At 47.9% G+C, this 23,419-nt stretch overlaps 1 protein-coding gene across 1 annotated transcript in view; it reads right to left on the bottom strand.

Annotated features, from left to right (window-relative positions):
- Window positions 1-23,098, bottom strand: part of Fa2h (fatty acid 2-hydroxylase) — a 42,515-nt gene extending 19,417 nt beyond the window's left edge. Inside the window, exon 1 of the mRNA XM_090357316.1 lies at window positions 22,802-23,098. Coding sequence (XP_090213442.1) covers window positions 22,802-23,083 — 282 coding nt within the window. The 5' untranslated portion in view covers window positions 23,084-23,098. The remainder of the gene's footprint in view (window positions 1-22,801) is intronic.
- Window positions 23,099-23,419: the final 321 nt, after the last annotated feature.

Below are 23,419 nucleotides of genomic sequence, written 5' to 3'. Positions count from 1 at the left end.
TTTTTTGCTCAAGTCTGGTGCTCTAGCATTTGAGGTCTAGCTCTATTTCTGGCTATTTGATGGTTAATTAGAGATTAGAGTACCATGAAGGGCTGGGAGTTTGGCCTAATGACAGAGTGCTTGCCTCGCATACACAAGGACCCGGGTTTGATTCCTCGGTACCACATACATAGAAAAAGCCGAAGTGGTGGTATGGCTCAAGTGGTAGAGTTCTAGCCTTGAGAAAGTCCAAAGACAGTGCTTAGGCCCTGAGTTAAAGCCCCAGGACTGGAAAAAAAAAAGAGTCTCATGGATTTTCTTGCCTGGACTGGCTTTGAATTGTGATCCTCAGATCTTAGCTTCAAGAGTAGCTAGGATTACAGGCATAAACCATCAGTGCTTTACTTCAATAGTTGGTTCTATTCTTTCTTTTTCTTTTTTTTAAAGAAACAGCTACAGCTGGGAGTTTGGCCTAGTGGTAGAGTGCTTGCCTAGCATGCACGAAGACCCGGGTTCAATTCCTCGGTACCACATATGTAGCAAAAAAGCCAGAAGTGGTGCTGTGGCTCAAGTGGTAGAGCCCTAGCCTTGAGGAAAAAAAAAAATCCAGGGACAGTGCTCAAGCGCTGAGCCCAAGCCCAGGACTGGCAAAAAAAAAAAATACTTTGGGGCTGGGAGTTTGGCCTAGTGGTAGAGTGCTTGCCTAGCATGCACGAAGACCCGGGTTCGATTCCTCGGTACCACATACGTAGCAAAAAGCCAGAAGTGGTGCTGTGGCTTAAGTGGTAGAGCTCTAGCCTTGAGAAAATCCAGGGACACTGCTCAAGCCCTGAGCCCAAGCCCAGGACTGGAAAAAAAAAAGAAACAGCTACAATCTATCACTTAAAGCTTTTCTAATCAGAAGGCAACCTTTATATACCAGAAAGAACCCCAAAGTGAAGAAAACACGTGCATATTTCTGGTTAGGGTGGTGTTTCTGATGATGGCACTGAATTGGATGACTCTCGGTGCTTGTATGCAAGGTGAGTTATTTTACAGTCAGGAAGCTTGCTCCTTTCACAATAATAATGAATACAGTGCCATTGAATAGGGCAACAGGGCTCGAGAGTGTGCAATCCACCTGTGTCAAGTGAACACTTTGTCATATGACCTACCCAGGAGACATGAGACAGTTCTAGGATAACCTGAATGATTACAAAACCCCAATCCCAAACCTGGTCCTCCTGCCCCACCCTGCCCACCCCACCCCACCCCCACCCCCACCCCAGCCTCTGCTTTGTGAGAAGTGTGTTTATGGCCAGGTACTCAAGCCTGAAGGCCTCTCACTTCTCTTCCACCTTCTTGACCTGTCCTCTGTCTGCCACCCTGGAAAGTAAGCTTCATGAGGAAGGGAACCTGTTTGTTTTGCTAGCTATGAGGTCTTGGCTTACAGCTGCCACTCAAAGGCTGGTTGGATGATACATTAATGTGATCAGTGCTTGTTCAGGTGATCTCTGTGAGGCAGAATGGGAGGAGAAGAGATGTCCTGATGCAAGGAGCCACCATGGTGACCTGTCAAGGAGACAGGCACCACATATTTCCAGCTGAGAGCTGCTGGGTAATGGGCAGGGGGCCAGGAGCAGGGCATGCTGACCTTTTTAGATTCTTCCAGACTAATCTGAGGCCCCTGGGAGAGAAGCCTACACTACCCAAATCAGTACCAGTTACTGCTCTTGGTAGCATATGCCAATTTCTGGCTGGTTTGGAGGTATTTACTCTTGTCCTATGCTAACTGATCTGCTCAGATCTCTGGCACTTTTCCTGGGGTTCCCTTCTCTGCCAGGTGTTCCACAAAGACTTCAATACCCAGCCAGTGTTCCTTGAAGGTTTCCTGATAGTCCCAGGCCAGGGACAAAGCCAAGGTTGTCCTCTAGTTCTCAGTAAAGGGGTGCAGTGTCTCCTCTCCAGGTATTTTAGCTTTTCTGCTCAAGGCTAATAATGCTCTACCATTCTGGTTTTCTGGAGGTAAGCATCGCACAGACTTCCCTGTGAACCATGTCCTCAGATCTCAACCTCTTGGATAGGAGCTAGGGTTACAGGTGTGAGCCAGCAGCCCCAGCCTCTCCAGGTCTTTCTCCTGGAATAAGAAGTCACTTCTTTCAGGAAAGAGAACTGGCTTCCCGCTCTGTGCTGAGTGGGTGAGCAGGATGTGGCTCATAACACAGACTTGGCTTGTCCCCATGTCAGGTATGTAGGAATAATCTTCATGTCCACCACACAAGACAGATACTCATTTGGATTCTACTAGAAATATGAGACACTAAGAAGAAAATCTCAAGACACACCGTAGAGTCCATTTTTCTAGAGGCCTTGTCACAAAGAAAGAATGCAGCCTCAGTGGCCACTCTCTCAGGGTCCTGAGATCAGGAAGAAGAAAGGGAATGGAGCAGACTATAGCTGAACCGTGGGGCCATACTTGGCAGAGAGGGAACAACCTTGACTCATCAGGTCCAGGTCATAGAAAATGGAAATGTAGATTTTTCTTTTTTTTTTTTTGTCGGTCATGGGATTTGAACTCTGGTCCTGGGTGCTATACCTCAGCTCAAAGCTACCGTCCTATCCCTTGAGCCACAGCACCACTTCCAGTTTACTGGTGGTTAGTTGGAAATAAGAGTCTCAGACTTTAGTGCCCAGGCTGGCTTTGAGCTGTGATCCTCAGATCTCAGCCTCTAGAGTAGCTAGGATTACAGGCGTGAACCATCGGCGCCCAGTTTAGATTTTTATTTCTTTGTGCCGGTCGCGGGGCTTTAACTTAGGGCCTGGGTATTGTCCTTAAGATTCATTTTCTCAACTAGTACTCTACCACTTGAGCCACAGCACTGCTTCCAGCTCTTTCTGAGTAGTTTTATTGGAGATAAGAGTATCATGAACTTTCTTTCCTTCCTGGGCTAGCTTTGAACCATGATCCTCAGATTTCAGTCTCGTGAGTAGCTAGGATTACAGGTATGAGCCATCACTGGTCAGCAGAAAACTAGATTTTTACATGAAATCTTTAGCTTTTCACATATGATGCTTTTTTGTGTGTGGGAGAGATTGTTCTTGCTGTCTTGGGGATGGAACCCAGGGCCTTGTTCATGCTAGGCAAATGTTCCATGACCCTCCTGACCTTGAACATGCATTTAAAACAAGCAAATGCTTAGCCAGGAATTTGGCCTAGTGGTAGAGTGCTTGCCTAGCATGAACAAAGACCCAGGTTCGAGTCCTTGGTACCACATACATAGAAAAAGCTGGAAGTGGTGCTATGGCTCATGTGGTAGAGCTCTTGCCTTGAGAAAGCCCAATGACATTGCTCAGGCCCTGGGTTACAGCCTCAGGAATGGCAACAAATTTAATTAAATAAATAAAACAAGCAAATTCTGTAGGTTGAGCCAGCATGCCTGACTATTCAAAGTTGTTGGTGTGGCCATTGTGAACCTTGGGAGGATCTGCAGCCTCCTACTCTGTGTGGGTGCGCTGTATTTAGAAGGTGGGGCCAGAAACAATGAGTCTGAGCTGCACTCAAAGTGCGGGGCAGGCCTACAGATAATGGGGTCCTAGGGTCCTAGGTGGGCCGGTACCTGAAGAACTCCAGCCAAATGCAACAAAGGGCAGCCCTGGCTTCCTCCTCCCTTCTAGACGGCAAAGATGAGCCTCAGAAAGAAGCAGAGGAGTAGTAGGGTCTTGGTGGCCATCTTCCCCTTGTGTCTGGGAGGCAGGCGTATCTGTGAGGAGAAGAAGGCCCAGGCCACGTACTAAGCATGGCACCCCTAAGGTCTCAATTCCCCGTGTAGTGCACCCCACCCCGGTGCATGTGGACAAATACTCGTCCCTAGCACCTCAGAATTTCACCTTATTTGTAAGTCCAACATTGCAGATGTACTTAAGATGAGGTTATTGGGGCACACGCCAATCCAGTGTAACTGATGTCCTTAGAAAGGGGGAAGTGGACAGTCACACACCCGGGGTAGACACCGATGAAGACCCAAACACAGACAAGGATGCGACCTCTACAAGCCCAGGACCAAAGTCTGCTGGAGAGCACCAAAAACCAGGGGGAGAGGCCTGAAGCAGTCTTCCTAATGTCCTCACAGGAGACACAGTGTCCATACCCTAGCCACCAGAAGGCCAAGATGATAGATCCTGTGGTTTAAAACACCTACTTGTAGTTCACTACAATAGCCCTTGGAAAGAATCTGAGGCCAGCGAGGGGCTAGTGGCTCACATCTGTAATCGGAGCTACTTAGGAAGCTGAGATCCGAACCTCGTGAACCATGCAGATATTAGGGACTAGGGAATCAGCGTCTGCTTCTCATTCCACACCAGAACTGACAAACAGGGTTTCCCAGGTCAGCACAGCCTTTCAGCTGGGCCCACAGTGGTTGCTCCCACAGGCAACTCTTGAGGAAAGCATTCAAGGACATCCCTGCCTAGCCCAGAGGTGGCCTGTTCTCCTTCCTTAGGATTTGAGAAGTCAAGGCAGTTTTCACCACTAACAACTGCTGGATGTGGGAGGCAGACAGCGCTGGGTAATAGTGTGTGCGCGTGTGTGTGTGTGTGTCACAAACCTTGCTTACATTGACAGGGAACTTATAGAGACAGGAGAAACTTAAACACAAAGGGAATCTGGTCACCTGTGCATGATCTCTAGAATGCCTTTACAATCAAGATAGCCTTGATGCCCCACCTAAAGCAGAAGGCAAGGCTTTGAAGGCTGAGAAGGCAGTGCTGAAAGGCATCTGCAGTCATAAAAAGAAGACACTCACACGGACTCTGAGGCTCCAGATTCAGCCCAAATAGTCTTGGAAGAGTACCTTGAAGAAGTGGCACTGTGGCTCAAGGGGTAGGGTGGTAGCCTTGAGCTGAAGAGCTCAGGGACAATACCCAGGCCTAGAGTTCAAGTCCCATAAGTGACAAAAAAAAAAAAAAAAGAGTGCCTTGAGTAGAGACAAGTTTGGCTACTCTGCCATCACCAAGTTCTCCTGACCCCTGAGTCATCTCGGAAGAAGATAGAAAACACCATACTTGTGTTTATTGTCAAGATCCAACAGACTGGGAAGCACCTCTAAGACACTGATGTGGCCAAGGTCAAGACCTGATCAGGACTGATGAAGAGGAGCCACCGTTTGTGCCACTGGTTCCTTACTATGCTTTGGCTATTGCCCACACAATTGGCAACATTTAAACTGAGCCCAGCTGGCTAATTCTAATGTATATGTTTTTCACCATTAAAAAAAAAATCTCAGCTGGGCACAGTGGCTCGCGCCTGTAATCCTACTCAGGAGGCTGAGATCTGAGGATCACAGTTCAAAGCCAGCCCAGACACTATAAAAAGTCTGGGAGACTCATCTCCAACTAATCACCAGAAAACTGGAAGTGGTGCTGTAGCTCAAGGGATAGGGCCGTAGTCTTGAGCTGAAGAGCTCAGGACAGCACCCAGGCCCAGCGTCCAAGTCCCACAACTGACACACACACACACACACACACACACACACACACACACAAATCTCAAGAAACCGGGAGTGTTGCCTAGTGGTAGGGTGCTTGCCTAGCATCCATAAAGCCCTGGGTTCAATTCCTCAGTACTACATACACAGAAAAAGCCAGAAATAGTGATCTGGTTTAAGTGGTAGAGTGCTAACCTTGAGAAAGCTCAAGGACAGAGTCCAAGCCCTCAGTTCAAGCCCCAAGACTAGTCCCCACTCCCCCCATCCCTCACCCCCCCCCCCGCCAAAAAAAATCTCAAGCCAGGTGCCAGTGGCTCACACCTGTAATCCTAGCTACTCAGGATGCTGAGAGGATTGCAGTTCAAAGGCAGCCTGAGCAGAAAAGTCCCAGTGAGACTCTTACTCCAAAACCAAAACAGAGCTGTGGCTTAAAGTGATAAAGTGCTGGGCTTGTGCAAAAGAGCTCAGGGACAGCATTTAGGACCCGAGCTCAATCCCTATGACCAACAATAAACAAACAAACAAATATCTCTAGAACAATCAATCTTTGGGAGGGCAACAAGAGCTCACTTCCAGTGCTTTCCAAGAAGATTCTGCATGCATTCCTGCCTCTCCTCTCAAAAGACTGCTAAGGACATCTCCCAAGTCCTGGCCAGAGTCTTGGCCTCAGACCCCAGCCCTCCTCCGGCCCTGTTCTCTCAAGAGAGGGTATGTTGGGAGGGTGCACAGGAGGAGAGCACAGTGAAGAACAACGCAAAGCCTGCACTCTGCCCCCCACACAAACAAGTCCAGCATAGAGGCGGCCTGAAAGGAGGCAGTGTATGGCGGGCGGGGGCTGCAGGGAGTGGGGGAGCCACATAAAGGAATGTTGTTTGAGAAGGCTGGGGCTGGGCACCGCGGGATGGACAGATGGCCTTTTATCCTACAGTTCGAGTTGTGTCTGAAAACCCTTTCTCTGAAATGAGATGTTGCCCTGGGCCCTTGTATCCAGCTGCCCCTACCCACTGCAGACACAGAGGCGATGGGGGCTCCAGGTGTCTGCATACCTGATAACCCATAGCCCAGGGTGGGAGGGAGGAGGGACAGGCCTGAGGAGAAGAGGACAGTGCCAGGATAGTCTGGAGCCAAAACTGTACCACGAGCTCTCTCTGCTGGGAAGCCTTCTGTGTTGACATCCCTACCCCCACCCCCGCCCCCATGGCTTTCTGAGAAGTCTCCTTGGAGCTGGTCATTTTGGGAAAAGAGAACTAAGCTGCCATGAAAGCTGCAGATCTTGCTTCTGCTTCGAATAAGCTGCTCTCTGTCTTGCTGGGTCCAAATCAGAAACCAGAACGTGTAAAAGCTAAGCTCTAGCCACTCTTTTGTGGCCTAGAGAAACACACGTGGCAAGTAACAAGCCACAGAATCCCTAAGGAAGCTCAGCCACGACCCTTTCCACTCTCACTGCAAGGCCATTTGCTATGTGGGCATTGTCCCTTCGAGACAGAAAAGCCTACCAAAACCAATGGCTCCTGCTCAGGAGATAGGGACAAAAGATTGACCATCCCTGGAAGACCATCCCAGCCACCCAGGACCCAGGCTCACCTAGACCTAGCACAGCTCCTTCTCATCAAATGAGCTTCCTTTTTGGTGCTATTATTCACAAACTGATCACCAAAAACAGGAGCCCAATCAGAACAGCAGGACAATGGCTTGAAAGCTCTCCAGGGTACTCAGGCAAAATTTCTTCTTCTTGTTGTTTATGTGGTACTGAGGCATCAAAGCCAGGGCCTCATGCATGCTAGGCAAGCACTCTACCACTAAGCCATATCCTAGCCCCAAGTTTTCACACTGTTGAATGAACTCTTGTACCACATCTCATCTTGTACCACCGGCACCCGCTCCAGTCCTCTGCTCTGCCCTCCAGCTATGGATTAAGGGCCATACTGCCAGGGATGCATAGACTGAAGGGGACACTGGATACTTCCAATAAATGCATTTGGGGGGACCTGACTGGGGGAACTCTCCTTGCTTGGAGCATGATGGGGGTAAATGGAAACCTGGATTTGGTGAGTGCAAACCAGGCCTGAGGCTCACCTTCTGGCTTCATCCTTGCAAAATCCTACCTAGTAGGATGGGAAAGAACTGGCCTTCAACTTCAATGAGCAACTTCAGGGCCATGCAAAGGCTGAGTTCCTCAAAGCATATTCTTGGCAGACTTGGCGAAAACACACCCAGACTGTAATCTCTCATGAATCTGACCTCCAAGCACCACAGGTACCTTTGAACATGTTACCTTGCTTCCACCCCAGGCAAAGTACACCAAAGCCATCTAAAATGTATCACTGCCTTTCTGGCCAATTTTCAAAATAAAAAATATTTCAGATCTAGCTGCAGTACCCCAAGCTGCAAGGATTTTCAGCGCTATCTATCTATCTATCTATCTATCTATCTATCTATCTATCTATCTATCTACTTATTGTGTTCTTGGGGATCTGTGCCTTGTACTTGCTAGGCAGGCACTCTATGACTTGAGCCCCCCTTTTTCTTGCCAGTCCTGGGGCTTGAACTCAGGGCCTGAGTACTGTCATTGAGCTTTCTCAAGGCTAGAGCTCTACCACTTGAGCTATGGCACCATTTCTGGCTTTTTCTGTGCATGTGGTACCGAGGAATTGAACCCAGGGCTTTGTGTATGCTAGGCAAGCACTCTACCACTAGGTCAGACTTCCAACCCCTCAACCTCCTTTTTGCTTTAGTTATTTTCAAGGGAGGCTGTTGCGTTGGCAGGGATCAGGCTGGGCTGAAACCCTCCCAACTGTGTTTCCCATGTCGCTAAGGGTGACAGGAGTGCACCACCTTATACAGCTATTGAATGAGATAGAGTCTCACATGCTTTTATGACGGAGAAGACTTTGAACCCTGATCTCCAGATCTTTACCTCTTTAGTAGCTAGGATAGTACTTGTAAATACCACATGTGCATGCATGTGTATGTGCGTCCTGCTGGTACTGGGGCTTGAACCCAGACAAAACCTTGTACTCTTGCTTGGCTTTTTTTAGTCCACATCTCACTTTTTGCTGAACACTGCTATTTTTTAAAAGAAGAAGCAAATGACTGAATTACAGTATTCAGTAAAAAGGCTTCTATAACACCATCCTCCAATAATATTTCTAAATTTGTCTTTAACAGTCTAATCATTTCAGATAAAGAACTGTTATTCTTGTCATTGCTTATACAATGATAAACAGTTATAAGGAATAATAGTAGTCACTGAACTGTTCTACTAAAAAGAAAAAAGAAAAACACAGCCAACCTTTCCCCACACAACAGGAACAACCTCAAAACCACCTGCTTCTCTCTTAACTATGTCTTTTGATGGATTCGAACAGTTTCCTCCCACTGGCTAGCCCTGAAATCTTTTCCCTTTTATGCTTGGCAAGCTTGGTTTACCTGTCTCAGGTGGCATGGTAAATTCTAGAACACAGGTCTGTTGCGCTGAAGATGTCATCCATTTGCCCTCTCTCATTTAACCCCATAACTTCCTGGTCCACTGAAGAATCTGCACAGGGAACTCAACGTGAACTGATGGGAAGTCACAGCCATTACTGCACATTTTATGCTGGCGTGTTTTTACACTTGTCACTTTGGCTCCAGGGGATGGCTTCCTTGAATGCCACCCCTGAGGCAGGATGTCCTGAGTGGGTCAGTTAGCTAGTACATTGCTGCATACACATTCCAGAAGGAGCCGTTTGTGCATTCTAGGGAGGACGTGAGCTCAAGGCCAGAGCTTCCCAACAAAACCTGGACTTAGGAAAACCTTCTAATCCACCTGTCAAAGAAAGCAGCCGCTAGCCACACCTGTCCTCTGAACACTGGACATGTGGCTAGCATGACTGAGAAAGTGAGCTTCTAGATCTATCTTAATTAGGTTGACCTAGTAGCCACCATCATGGACGGGAAGTTCTGGGGTTTTCTATCCAACTACTATTTCCGATGTCACCTGGGATATTCCCCTGGGATCGCAAACCAATGTGACTCCTACACAACTTAATTGATCTATCCCAAGTATGTGTCTTTATCCAGTATTAATCAAGCCATCCATTTGCTCAGGTCAGGTTGGCATCATCCCCAGCTCCTCGTTTTTCTTCAGTGCAAGTGCAACTTGACAGTCCCTGTCAAGTTCTCTGTATCTTCGTGACCATCCCGGCCAGGGTACACCACCCCAGGGTTACTTGGATAACAGGAATGGATTCTTCCTTCCTGATTCCACCCTTGACCTCTTCAGGGCAGCTAGAACTATCTACAAAAGTATAGACAGATTAGTTTCTTCAGCCATTCGCTTAAAACCGTCTAGTGACTGCCTACTATTCTCAATATAAAAGCTAAATTCCACAAACCCCTTCACTTCATATCTCCACTCCCACGTTCCCTCATTTATTGTACTGCAGCAACTCTAGTATTCCCTCCTTTTGATCATATCCCAGGGCCTTTGCATTTGCTGTTCCTGCAAATGGGAATGATTCATCTATTATAGCCACCCCTCCTTCCTGGGGGTCCTGCTGCTTGAACGCAAGGACTGGGCAATGTCCTTGAGCTTTTCTTCCTCAAGGCTAGCATTCTACCACGTGAACCAAGCTCTACTCTTTTTCTTTTGGCGGTTAATTGGAAACAAGAGTCTCATGCACTCTGCTGTCTTGGGTGGCTTTGAACCATGATCCTCAGATCTCAGTCTCCAGCGTAGCTAGGATTACATGTGTGAGCCACTGGTGCCCAGCTGACATTTGCTTTTTACTCATCAAATATCAGTGCCTTAGAGATGCTTTCCCTGACCACCTCCTCCACCTGAAGCTCTGGTGTTTACTTTTTTTCCAGTCTCTTGAGCCAAGGGATAGGATCAGCTGTATTATTCTGTGATACAAAGCACAGACAGAATGTTTATATTCTATTGGAGCACTTGCCACAGCATGTAATTGTGCCTGTCTCCTCCCCATGAGGGCAGAACCCAGTAAAGCACAGCTTCTGGCATAAAAGAGACACACGTGCTGGTTCATGCTCACCTACAGGAAACAATATGGAGGGGAAAGGTGGCCGGAAGAGCTTTGGGGATCGCCTGGGGGCCTAGCTAGCCTGGTCTTACCTGACAAGGAGGAACGTCTCAGGTCTGGTGTTGTATCTGTCCAGGTACAGAAAGGGTGTGACCAGCAGGTCAGAATGGACCACACAGGCCCTGTCCTCAGAAACAGGACAAATGAGAGACCAAAAGACCCTATTCTCTAGTTCCTCTGGGGGGTGGGTGATCTTGATTGGGACATAGCAGACACCTACCCACGTCTTAGCAGAAGCTGGAGCTGCTGGGACTCAGAATGCCTTGTTTTAGTACAGTGCGTATGCCCTGCTTTATAATTCTCACAGACCTCCAAGCAACTCACACTGTCCTGTGGGGGAGACATGGAAGGAGCCAGATGACATCACAGTCACAGTCAATGCCCTCTGAGTAACTGAGTAACTTACCAGAATCAAGCTCTCCCATCAATTCCAGCTGTATCCCCTCAAGTTGCCCCCAAATCTACTTTTTTTTTTTAAACAGGAAGAAGTGCTGGTCCTGTGGTTTGAACTCAGCCACAGGTGCTCAGCCAGAAATCTACTCTTTTTTTTTTTTTTTGCCAGACGTAGGCTTTATCTCAGGGCGGGAGCACTGTCCTTGGGCTTCCTCAAGTCTAGTGCTCTACCACATGAGCCACAGCACCATTTCCAGCTTTTCTATGTATGTGGTACGGAGGAATCAAACCTGGGTCTTCGTGCATGCTAGGCAAACACTCTATCACTAGGCCAAACTCCCAGCCCTCAGACAGCTACTCTTAATAAGCTTCCCCATGCAATTCTGACAGAATGAACAAGAAAAAGGTGGGCCTTAACGATGTTGCCAGTTCTTCTGTCCAGAGGAAGAAGAAGCTAGAGATTTACAGATTTCCTGCACTGGGGCTACTGTCATTCATGCCCACCTGAACAGTCACTACCTGGAACCCTGCACCCCCACCAGAGACTTGGTGTCTGCCATTTGCCTGAGTCTCCCGGAAATGGGTTCTTTCTTGTAGCTATCTGACTTCAGCGTCCGGGGCCAACTTGGCAGTCCTAGCCTCTGAAAGGCAGATCCAACTCTCCCAAGGTCAAAGACAAAGTCCAAGGGCTCCATGCTCTGATCCTGCTCTTGGCCTTCTAGAGTGGAGCAAAATCTTGGTTAGAATGGAGAAAAGTGGCAGCAGGGGGTGAGGGGAATGGAATGACCAAAACCTAATAACTTGAATGAGATAGGGACAGGGCTTCAGTGGTAGAGGTCCTGGGTTTAAACTCCAGTAACGAGGAAAAATTTTTATCTGTGCATATGTGTCTGTGGCAGGTCTTGCTATGTATCCCACACTGGCCCAGAAGCACAATCATCCTATCTCAGCCTCCTGAATGCTGAGATTACAGGTATGTACCACCATGACTGTATCAGTGTAGGATGGTTTGCTTTGTGGGGTCTTGCATCCACTAAGCAAGCTCTCTCCCCCCCACAGCTCTGTGGTTATACTGGTACAGAATAGAGTCCAAATATAAATTACTGCTTTGTGATTAAAGAGACTTTTTCTTTAAAAAACAACAGTCAGAAAATATTTTTCTACAAATCCACTGAGACAACCACTTAATTGTTTGAGAAAATAAATCTAAAACAATCCTTATTTTGCTCCTTACATTAAAAAATCCTGAAGCAGTAAAACAAACTATTTCACAAGAAAAAAATATGTGTGTGATTAAACTATTTCATAGGAAGAGAGAGAGAGAGAGAGAGAGAGAGAGAGAGAGAGAGAGAGAGAGAGAGAGAGAGAGAGAGAGAGTGTGTGCGCGTGTGTGTAATTTGAGGCCCTGAGTTGAGGCTCCGATACTGGCACAAAAATAAAGTTACGAAAGTGTCTTTAGGTGAATAAAGCATCTGGTGTGTCTCAGGTGCTCTCGAATGTGGGAACTAAAGAGATAAGACTGTGTGGGCACATATAGACAATTTCTGTGAGTTGCACAAGAAATGGTGGAGAGTATTTACTGAGAGCCTAGGGTGAGAGGGATATTAATTCATATCAATGAATGCCAGAATATCTGGCACATGATGGACTTAAGGAAGACAGCCCAGAATCAAGTTCCTTTCTCATCCTTTCAACAGATTATTTCCAGAAGAGTTCTGAAAGCCATGGATATTGGCTTCATAGGAAGGAACTGCTAGGTAGCTCACTGAAAACTGCTGTCACCATGGGTCACCTGGTTCTACACTCAAATTCACGCTTCTCCTTGGCCCTTTGACCAATAGGCCATGTCCCTATCTTCTCCTGCCTCTGGACTGGAAGGGTGTCCTATGACCTAGCTCCATGCCCCTGACATCTACTGTGGATTATCCTTTTATCCTAGTACAAAGAAACTTCTTTTTTTTAAACGTTTTTTTTTTTTTTTTTTTTTTTTTTTTAAAGAAGGTACTTTATTTTATTATTTTTTTCTTTGTCAGTCCTGGGCTTGAGCTCAGGGCATGAACACTGTCCTTGGACTTTCTCAAGGATAGAGCTCTACCACCTGAGCCTCAGCACTGGCTTTTTTCTATGTATATGATACCGAGGAATTGAACCCAGGTCTTCGTGCATGCTAGGCAAGCATTCTACCACTAGACTAAACTCCCGGCCCCCAAAGAAACTATTTTTAAAAGGTAGGACCAGTGGTCAGACACCACTAATTTTCATTAGGGAAATAAATCTGTACACCCTAAATGTCTATGCATATGGTATGTGAGCTATATTAAGAACCAATGACCTCTTCCCAGGTCAGACCAGCCACCACCTTGAGGAATGTCAGATATTGAAGCCTCTGGTTTGACTGTGGAAATGCACTTCCGGGTAGAGTGGCTGGAATCAGCTCCAGCTCTATCCGAGGTGCAGGGAGTTATCTTTTGGTTGTGGGCTTATGCATAGTGGAGGAGCAAGAGGTATGCACTCCCTTCTCTCCTGCTGTAGGCTGGGCTCCTCAACCTGCCTGATATTATCCAGTGTGGCTCCCGCATGTATTCCAGGGGTCTCACCGGAAACATACAAACAAGGGCAATCCAGACAGAAGGGACTTTGAGATTTCTCTCCATTCCCCTTGGGAGGGTCACCTGTGCCAGCCTGACATTCCAGAGATAAGTACAGCTTCAGCACTGCTCAGATCTGCCACATGCTGGCCTGATCCTTCGTGACCACAAGCAATGATCTGAATGATCCCTTCCTGCTGATGGGTGAGGGGGGAAAAAGCTGACCCCCCCCCCCCGGCATGTGTCCCTGTTTCCTCCCTCCTGGTCTGCAAGAGCCTTGGGGAAGACATTCACTGTAACACCACAGCAAAAAGGAAGGAAATGAAGGCTTAGAAAACCACTTGACCCCCTCTCCCCCCAACAGCCCTTCAGAGACACAAGCACAACTCAGGAGTTAGCTCCAAAGCTGTGTCCCTCACCTAAAGAGATGCCCCCCGCCCCACCCCGCCCCGCCCCGCCCCACCCCGCACATTTAATAGAAGAACTCCTACACTGGGCTGGGAATGTGGCTTAGTGGTAGAGTGCTTGCCTGACATGAATGAAGCCCTGGGTTCAATTCCTCAGTACAGAAGCAGCCAGATGTAGTGCTGTGGCTTATGTGGTAGAGCACTAGCCTTGAGCAAAAGAAGCCCAGGGACGGCGCCTACCTCCGCTTCACCAGATACCACTAACTCACTGGCAGATCAACCTCACTGGCAGAATATGGAAACACCTGAGAACATTTGGGAAGGAGAATAGGAGTTAATGTTATTTCAGGTCCTCCACAGATTCAAGATGTCCCACAGGGTCCATTGACCACTAAAAAAAAAAAGAAAAAAAGTATTTCACCAGCCTGGTTCAACTAAGATAGTAAAAATTACAGACTTGGGGCTGGGAGTTTAGTCTAGTGGTAGAGTGTTTGCCTAGCATGCACGAAGACCTGGGTTCAATTCCTCAGTACCACATACATAGAAAAAAAAATTACAGACTTCAGGGCACAGAAGCCCCAAGGACCCTCGTAAGTACCCAGGACTTCAGAAGCCAGGCCTCACACTTTGACCTCTAGGAGGTCAGCTATTGGATCTGCTGGTTAATCAGTGACTGGGCATGCCCTGAGAGCAAGTCACATGACACGGAAAAGGTATATCTGACCCTCTCTGGAATGTTCCCCACATCCCACAGTCCACACTTCCCACATATTATCTCAGGAAGCTGTGATCTGGGAAGTAGAGAAGGAACACCCTAAATTGTATCTCACCCTCCCAGCTCCAAAAACAATTCAAATTTTCCCACTGGTTTCACGTTTTTCCCTAATGGATATGCATGGAAATTCTGAGAACCTGGAGAGCCACATTCTAGGATTTCTCCGTGGAGCTACAATGTCTTCCTAGATCTGCTACTTTCAGAATTCAGATGGAAATTCAAAGGGAAATTTTTTGTGTATATGTCAGTCAGTAATGGAGCTGTAACTCAGAGCCTAGATGCTGTCCCTGAGCACTTTTGCTCAAGGCTAGTGTTCTACCACTTGGAGGCGCAGATTCACTTCTGGTTTTTGAGTGGTTAATTGAAGAGTCTCATGGGAACTTTTCTGCCTAAGCTGATTTTGAACCATGATTCTCAGATTTCAGCCTCCTGAGTAGCTAGGATTACAGGCATGAGCCACAGGTGCCAGCTGATATATATATATCACATATATACATACATATGTGTATATATATATATATTTGCTATACAAACAGGGTATGTAATCTTTGGTTCCTCAAAGATCATCACTATCACCCTTGAGTCTCCTTATCTTTATCAATCTCTTCATCTTTGTGTCTCTTTATCTTCATCAGTCTCTTCTCACATACCTCCTTCCCCAGCTCCCCTCCTTTGCCCAGGCCATGAGCCACAGTGTTCTCTCTATAATGCTTGGAGAAGTCTTTGAGACTCCATCATAAAACATAATTAGCAAAATATTGGGCTTGAGTTGTGACTCAAGGGATAGTTTGTCTAGCAAATGTGAGGCCCTGAGTCTAAACTTCAGTACTGCCGAAATGAATGCATGAATAGATTAATGAATTAACAAAGATTGATTCACTTTTATCCTAGAAGTTGAGGTCTCTGATTAGTTTCAAGTAACAGCTGATTTAAAAAAAAAAAGTCTGTGTGCAAGCCACCTTAAGTTCTTACTCTTCGAGCTCCAAAGCATTAAGAGGGACCAAGGCAAGCATCCAAGGGACCAGGCCAGTCTGACCGTGTCTGTGATGGGGAGTGATTTGGAATTAGAAACCCTGCATTTATTCTCTCTAGGGCAGAGGCCCCTACTCACTCCAGACAGAGTCTCAAAGTGTCCACCCGAAACTGAAGTCTACACACTCTGTAATCCCAGTACACTGAGATGAGGAGGGAGGATCATGAGTCTGAGCTTCCCCCTGGGCCAGGCACTTTTGAAAGAAAGAAAGAAAAAAAAGGAAGAAAGGAAGAAAAAAGAATATCAAAAATGGAGGCGTTTGACTTTTATGAATAAATGATGGCTTTTATCATTGGGAATAGACAAACAAAAACAAGACATTCCCAGGAATCTCCTCGGGATAGATCACAGTTCCTCTGGGAATCCTTAGTGACCTGCAGCACACAGGTCCTGTGCACACAAGAAAAGAAAGAGTTCTGTTTTTCCTTTCAGAAGAGAAAGTAGGGCTAATTTGTGTAGGTAATCATCAACCAAGTTTGTTGATGACTGTCTGGCTCATGCTACGTGATCACTTGTGCTAATGGAATTTCCCTTAAGACAAACTTGTATGCCCTGAACTTCAAAGTAAAGCCAAATCCCATCAGATTTACTTATCTGGTACTGCTATTTCAATATTTCACTATAGATGATCAAGGCAGGAAACTAAAGGATTTCGGTAAGTATGTGCTGAGGAAATGCTTCACAATTTAGTATCCTGACTCTGAGATGATCCATATTTTTCAGTTCACCAAGGTTTTTATTTCCTGGTTTTTCTCTTAAATTATGACTAAGTTCTTTTTTCCAGAGCTGGTAGGGAGAGTGGTAGGTGAAGCCATCTACCCATCTTTAGAGGACATTAAAAAATCACTGCTTTGAGAACATAAGCTTTAGAGAACATTTTGCTTGAAAAAAAATCAGAAGGCTGAGATCTGAGGATCATGGTTCAAAGCCAGCCAATGCAGGAAAGTCTGTGAGATTCTCATCTCCAATTAACTACTGAAAAGGCAGTAGTAGAGCTATGGCTCAAGTAGTAGAGTACCCAGCCAAGAAAGTGAGTGATGAGTGTGGGGGGGGGGGAGGGAGGGAGGGAGGGAGGGAGGGAGGGAGAGAGAGAGAGAGAGAGAGAGAGAGAGAGAGAGAGAGAGAGAGAGAGAGCGCGAGCGCACTAAGTGACAGCATATAGTCCCTGAGTTCAAGCCCCAATACCAAAACAGAAAAAAAAAAAAAAAGAAAATACACTAGAGGGCAGGGAGCAAGGCCTACTGGTAGAATGCTTGCATGGCATACACATGAAGCTTTGAATTCCATTCCTTGGTACCACCTACACAGAAAAAGCCGGAAGTGGTGCTTTGGTTACACTGGTAGAGCACTAGCTTTGAGAAAGCCCAAGGACAGTGCCCCGGGTCTGAGTTCAACCCCCAGGACAGGCAAAAATAGGACTGAAAAACCAGGCTACCTGTGCCATGCAAATGCATGACATTGAGACACAGAGGACTGGTCACAGACATAATAACAATGTAGTCTGTCAATTGTCTGCTGTTGTTGCTGCTGTGGTTTTTAAATCCAGGATCTTGCTACGTATAACCCAGGATGGCCTTGAATTTGTGATCTTCCTGCCTTGCTTCCCAAGGCAGGGTTTACAAGTGTACGCCCCACTCCATGCTATTAGCATTTGTTTTTGTTTTGTGTGTTTGGTGCCAGTACTGGGGCTTAAACTCAGGACTCGGACACTGTCACTTAGTTTTTACAATCAAGACTAGTGCTCTACTACTTGAACCACAGCTCTACTTCTGACTTTTTGTTGGTTTATTGGAGGTAAGAGTCTTATTGGTTTGTGTTCCCGGACTAGCTCCTAACCCCTGATATGCTCAGCCCTCTGAACAGCTAGGATTACAGGTGTGAGTCATCAATACCTGGCCATGGGGTTCATCTTATTTCAAATACCAGCAAAAATCAAGGCTTGGGAGGTGTGGCTCAAATGGTAGAGCATCCACATAACAAGTATGAGGCCATGAGTTCAAACCGCAGTGCCTGCCCAGTCAGGAAGGGGTAGTGGTCAGCCTTCACATTGCTGCTGGGCCAGGTAAGATAAGGTGAAGGTGAGAACTGACCATCAGATTTAGGAAAGTGAGGAAGGCACTGGTGACCTTAGCAAGGGCTGTTTCCTTAGCGTGATGTTTCAGAGAAAACAAGGCACTTGTTGCTTCAAAAGATGAAGAACTCTGTTCAATCCAGGGTGGAAACCACAGGGACCTACTCTCTAAATGTGCTACTGTTTGACCCAGGGTTCATCCTCCAGGTAACACTAGCCTGGCACTAGAGCAGGCAGCCAAGGATGGCGATTGCTGATTGGCCAACAGGTTCTGCCAAGAAGCCCCCTTCTAGATCTCAGTGAATCCATTCCACAAAGTCATTTCTCACCTCCATTCAATGTGAGTGGGGTCATCTGGCAAGTTCCCTACACTTTTTTTTGGTGGGGGGGGAGGTCTTGGGGCTTGAACTCTGGCCTAGGCACTGTCCTGAGATCTTCAGCTCAAGGCTGCAGCCCTACCCCTGGGCCTGGGTGCTGTCCCTGAGCTCTTCAGCTGAAGGCTATCGCCCTACCCTTGAGCCACAGCCCCACTTCCCATTTTCTAGAGGTTAGAGGTAAGAGTCTCAGGTCCTTTTGTGCCCAGGCTGGCTTTGAACCAGATCTCAGCCTCCTGAGTAGCTAGGGATTACAGGCCTGAACCACTGTGCCCAGAAGTTCCTTACACTTTTATCGGAGGTCTCAGTTCAGGCTTCCACTTTGAACCATGCTGGAGATTCCCATTCCCTGGGCTAGATTTTCAGTACTTAGATCTTATCCCTAGGGGCCATTCCAGTTCAATGCCTCAAGCCCCGATACCATGAGAGGCCACATCCTGAAGCCTGGCAGAAGTGGAGAGGCACCCTGTAGGTCCTCATACATTAGGATACCCAAGGGCATTGACTGGGGAGTGGAGGGCTGTTCCCAGCGAGTCTCTGGATAGGATTTCTCCAGGTCTATGTATGCAATGAGGTGAGAGTGAAAGCCACTCTGAAACAGTATCTTCTTGGCGGAAGGCTTGGAGTTGAAGAAGGACTTTGGTTGGACTATGATGAAAACTGTCATTCTCTCACCGAAAAGAAGTACATCCACATGTTTTCCACATACAGTTTTATCTCTTTTGCTCATCTCCCCAAATTATCCGCAGCCAGGCACTGGTTGGTGGCTCATGTCTAATCCTAGCTACTCAGGAGGCTGAGATCTGAGGATTGCAGTTTAAAGCCAGCTCAGGTAGGAAAGTCGGTGAAACTGTTATCACCGTGAACCCCCAAAAGCTGGAAGTGGTGCCGTGGCTCCAAGGGGTAGAGTGCCAGCCTAGAGCAAAATAGCTCAGGGACAGCACCCAGGCCCATGACTGACAAAAACAAAGCAAAACAACATTAAAAATAACATTTAAAAAATTAAAAATAGGCTGAGCGGAGTGGATCACACCTGTAATCTCAGGAGGCTGAGATCTGAGGATTGTGGTTTAAAGCCAGTCTGGGCACTAAAGAATGTGAGACTCTTACCTCCAATCAATCACTAGAAACTGGGAAGTGGGGCTGTAGCTCAAGGGGGAGGGTGGTAGTCTTGAGCTGAAGAGCTCAGGAAGAACATCTAGGCCCAGAGTTCAAGCCCCATGACCCACAAAAATAAAAAAAAAATTATGGGGCTGGGAGTTTGGGAAAGCCCAAGGATAGTGCTCGGACCCTGAATTCAAGTCCCAGGACTGGCAAAAAAATAAAGTAATAATCACAAAAACCTACACAAAAGCAGCCACCTCATTCCACATGTCTCCCAATGTGTGATATATCCTTAATTAGCAGTGCATAGGATGATATTAGAGAATATCAGGAGGCGAATTCTTGTTTTAATAGTATTATATTTATTTTTGAAGTGTGTCTATAGCCTGTGATTCGACTGTTCTTATCATGAGTAAATGGTGAAATAAAAAAGTGAGTCAATGTAAAGATAAATACTAAATGTAAAACTGTTGAAGCGCTGGGTCAATTGGGAAAGAACTGTGACAATGACTCATGGATCAAAGTCTGAGAAACAGTATTTATAGCCTTGGAAGGAAGTCTAGACCCAAAGTCCTCTCTTAAACTATTTATTTTTTTATTTGCTTGTTGCAATTTATTAATCACCTTCATGTACACAGCGAGAACATGCCTCGCACTGCTTTGGGGAGGAGTGGCTCCCGAGGGCCAAAGATGATGCCGGACAGGCGTCAGGCTTCCCTGCTCGTCATGGCGATTTCACTTGCTCAAGGATGGGCAGCTACTTTCTCCAAGTTCAAAGCCATGGCTACAGCAGAACATGTCCCACTTCACCTGCCCCACAGTACGTTAGCTCAAACAAGTTTGACTCGTTTTGTATGTGTGCCTTCGTGTGAGTGTGAATGTGTGTGTGAGTGTGTACATACAGGGGGTGTGGCAAAGTGGGGGACAGGGGAAATAAATATGGTTGGCCTTCCCTCAGGAAGAAGAGACAGGATGTTCCTATTTAAAGACTAAGGACCCGTCAGGGGGACAGGGGCACCAGTGAGAAGAGACCTAACAACAAAGCCAGTTCATGGCATGTCCCCTCTTGCTCCTCATACTACAAGAATGGGGGGTTCTCACCCCTACAGGTGTGGGTACTCCTGGTCCTGTGGGAGCCAAACGAGGTGGAGAAGGCAATGTGGGTCCTAGAAGAGTTTAACTCGAGAGACAAGCATAAATGACCCCCTACCCCCAGGCTTTTCTGCGAAAATTAGTCCATGCCCCAGATTTTTCTTCAGACTACCTCTCTCCCCCAGTTTAAAGAGAACCTATCTCGTTTCTAGATCAGCCTTGAAGGATGCTGACAGACAGGTAACTGGACTGTGGAACGGCTGGGGCCCTTTAGTCAAGTTTGGGCTATGGCATTACAGGTGCACTTTTTCATTTTGAGTTTTTCTCCCCTTCTCAAGTTGGGGCCCAGATATCAGGATTCCTGGTGAATGCAGAGGTAGGGAATCAACGTTGACCTTGTCTCCCTTGAGTCCTTCCAGGGCAAACCCTAGGCCAGTGACAGGCAGAGCTGGGAGGTGGGGTGATTGGGCAGCAGACAGGAATGATACTGTGAATGGCACTGAAAGGAGAGGCCACTCCCTATGGCTCCCGTCTACAGCAGGCCTGCCTGTCTCTAGACCTCTGATTCCAGCCTCAGTCAACCTCTTGTATCTATGGCTAAACTTCTTGCTTGAACACCAAATATCAATTTCCAAGTTCAAATTGGGCTCTGTGCATACCTATGTTTTTTCTATCCACCACAGTCAAGCAGTACAGTCGCCTCTTTCCTGGTCTCCTCACATCCATGTAGGCTCCCTCTACTCCTCGGCGCTTCAGCCATAATATTCTTACAAAAATGCAAATCTGATCATGCCATACCCTGCTTTCGTTTCCGGGCTGCCTCTCATTCCTTGAGTCAGTCAAGCCTCAGATCCTCACCACAGACTCTGGGGCCATACATGCTGGGGTCCCAGCTGACTGCTGACTTCCCTCTCCGTGTCTACTAACCTCTGGTCATTTGGATTTTATTTCTGTTCTTACTGGGTCAAGCTCTTTCTCTTTAGATCCTTCACCCAGACTGTTTCTTTTTTTTTTTTTTTTCTGGTGATGGCTAAGTCATCTCCATTAATTATTTCTCAATGTGTTACTTTCTTAAGAAAGCTCTTCTCAAACTCCTTCCCCACCATCTATACTGTTAGCACTATGTAATTAAATAGTAATTAGGAATAATTCCATCCCCCCTCCCACTAGTTTATCTATTCCAAGGCAGGAACCATATTTGCCTTTCCATGTGAGGTTAACTCACAAAAAAACAAAACAAACAAAAAAACCCTAGATAAGCCTCTCAATTAAGGATGGAGAATTAGGCAAGGTGACCTGTTAGAGGCAACCTAGGAATGGCAACATCTTTTTTTTTTTTTTTTTTTTTTTTTTTGGGCCAGTCCTGGGCTTGAATTCAGAACCTGAGCACTGTCCTTGGGCTTTCTCAAGGCTAGAGCTTTACCATTTGAGCCACAGCACCATTTCTGGGTTTTTCTATGTATATGTGGAACCAAGGAATTGAACCCGGGTCTTTGTGTGTGTTAGGCAGGCACTCTTACCACTAGGCCAAACTCCCGGCCCCTGCAAGATCTTTCATCTACAGATCTCAAAACACTTTGAGAACAAGAGGAAGCATCACTGAACAATGGTTGCTTTACCAGCCTACAGATGCTGGGGAAGGAGTCAGATTGCCTCAGGACTGAACCTGCCTAGAATCCTGTCTCCCGATTCCAGAGGCAGAAATACTAGACTTTTCACTGGTTATTCGGCCTTAAACATGTACACAGCCTCTCCGAGCCTCAGTTTGCACATCTTAAAAGGACACGACAAAACCTGCCACAGGACCTATTGAAGTAAATGCTCCAAGAAACCTGAACCACACACACCAGTGTGGGGTTTGCTGCACAACCTGGGTTCAAAGTGCTCCTCTCTTTTTTTTCTCCACCCCCCACCCCCTTCCTTGAGCAAAAGCGGCTTAGGCATTTCAGTTCACTGGTAGGACAAGACATCGAAAGAGGCTGGAGAGGCTGGAGAATGGAGTTGAGGCCCCACAATCCCTCCACCCACCCTGGCCACCGCAGCCTGGGCCCCAGGAAGTCCACCCTGGCTGAGCAGAGCCCTGCCGTCCGTGTCTCCTGGAAGCAGGTGTGGGATAGGATGGGGAGGGCCGGGGAGGGAAGGACAGGTGCGGCTTGGTAACCGGTTGCAAAAGGGGAGAGGAAGGAGGAAGGAAAGACAGCTGTGTGGGGGAACCTGGGGCCAGAATGAGGAATCCGAGTTATCCGAGGGGCGTGAGTGGCTGCAGATGGACCAAGTTGGAAGGAGGGGGCACCTGGGGAGGTGAGAATTCCAGAAAGGAGGTGGGAAGGAGGCCCAGGTGGCAGCTGGAGGAGCGGGGCCTGGAGAGGGGCGGGGAGGGCGGGGGGCTCGGCGTGGCGGTGGGAAGGGGGTGGGGTCTGCCCTCGCCCCGGCCGGTACCTGCGGCTCTCCGCGCATCTCGCCCACGTAGTACTGCTCCAGCCAGCGGCGTGCGTTGTCCGAGTGGCGGTGCGGCGGTCCGTCCAGGTCGGCGGTGATGTCCTGGCCGGCCCGCGCCCTCAGCAGCTGCTCGCCCCCGGGGTGGTGCCGCACGAAGTCGGTGAGGTCGTAGAGGCGGGCGCCGCGGCGGACCCAGCAGGCGCCGGCCGCCAGGCGCCGCTGGACCTCGTCGGGCGAGAAGGCGGCGGCGGGGGCCAGAGCGGGGTCCGGAGCGGGGGCCATGGCGGGGGTCCCGGAGCTCGCCGCGCGCAGCCCGGAGTGTGCTCGGAGGCGGCCCGCCGCGCGCCTCTAAACATTCCCGGAGCCCTGGCGGGCGCCGCGGGCCGGCCGCCACCGCACCTGCTCATTTGCATGCCGCGCTCCCATTGGCCGCCCCGCGGGACGCTCTGAGGAGTCCCCTCCCCATTGGTCGGCAGGGAGGGTTGGGACCGCCCCGAGGGGGGCGTGGCAGGCACGGTGCGGCCCGCCAGGTGGCCCCGGGGCAGGTAAGCGGAGGGCGTGTCTGCCAGGTGTGTCCCCATCCCAGCTTGGAGAAAGATGTGAAGGGCTTTGCCTCAG

This window comes from Megascapheus bottae, chromosome 24, assembly GCF_031878675.1.
Source record: "Megascapheus bottae isolate mThoBot1 chromosome 24, mThoBot2.hap1, whole genome shotgun sequence".
Classification (NCBI taxonomy): Eukaryota; Metazoa; Chordata; class Mammalia; order Rodentia; family Geomyidae; genus Megascapheus; species Megascapheus bottae.
This window is presented reverse-complemented; position numbering and strand designations above follow the sequence as displayed.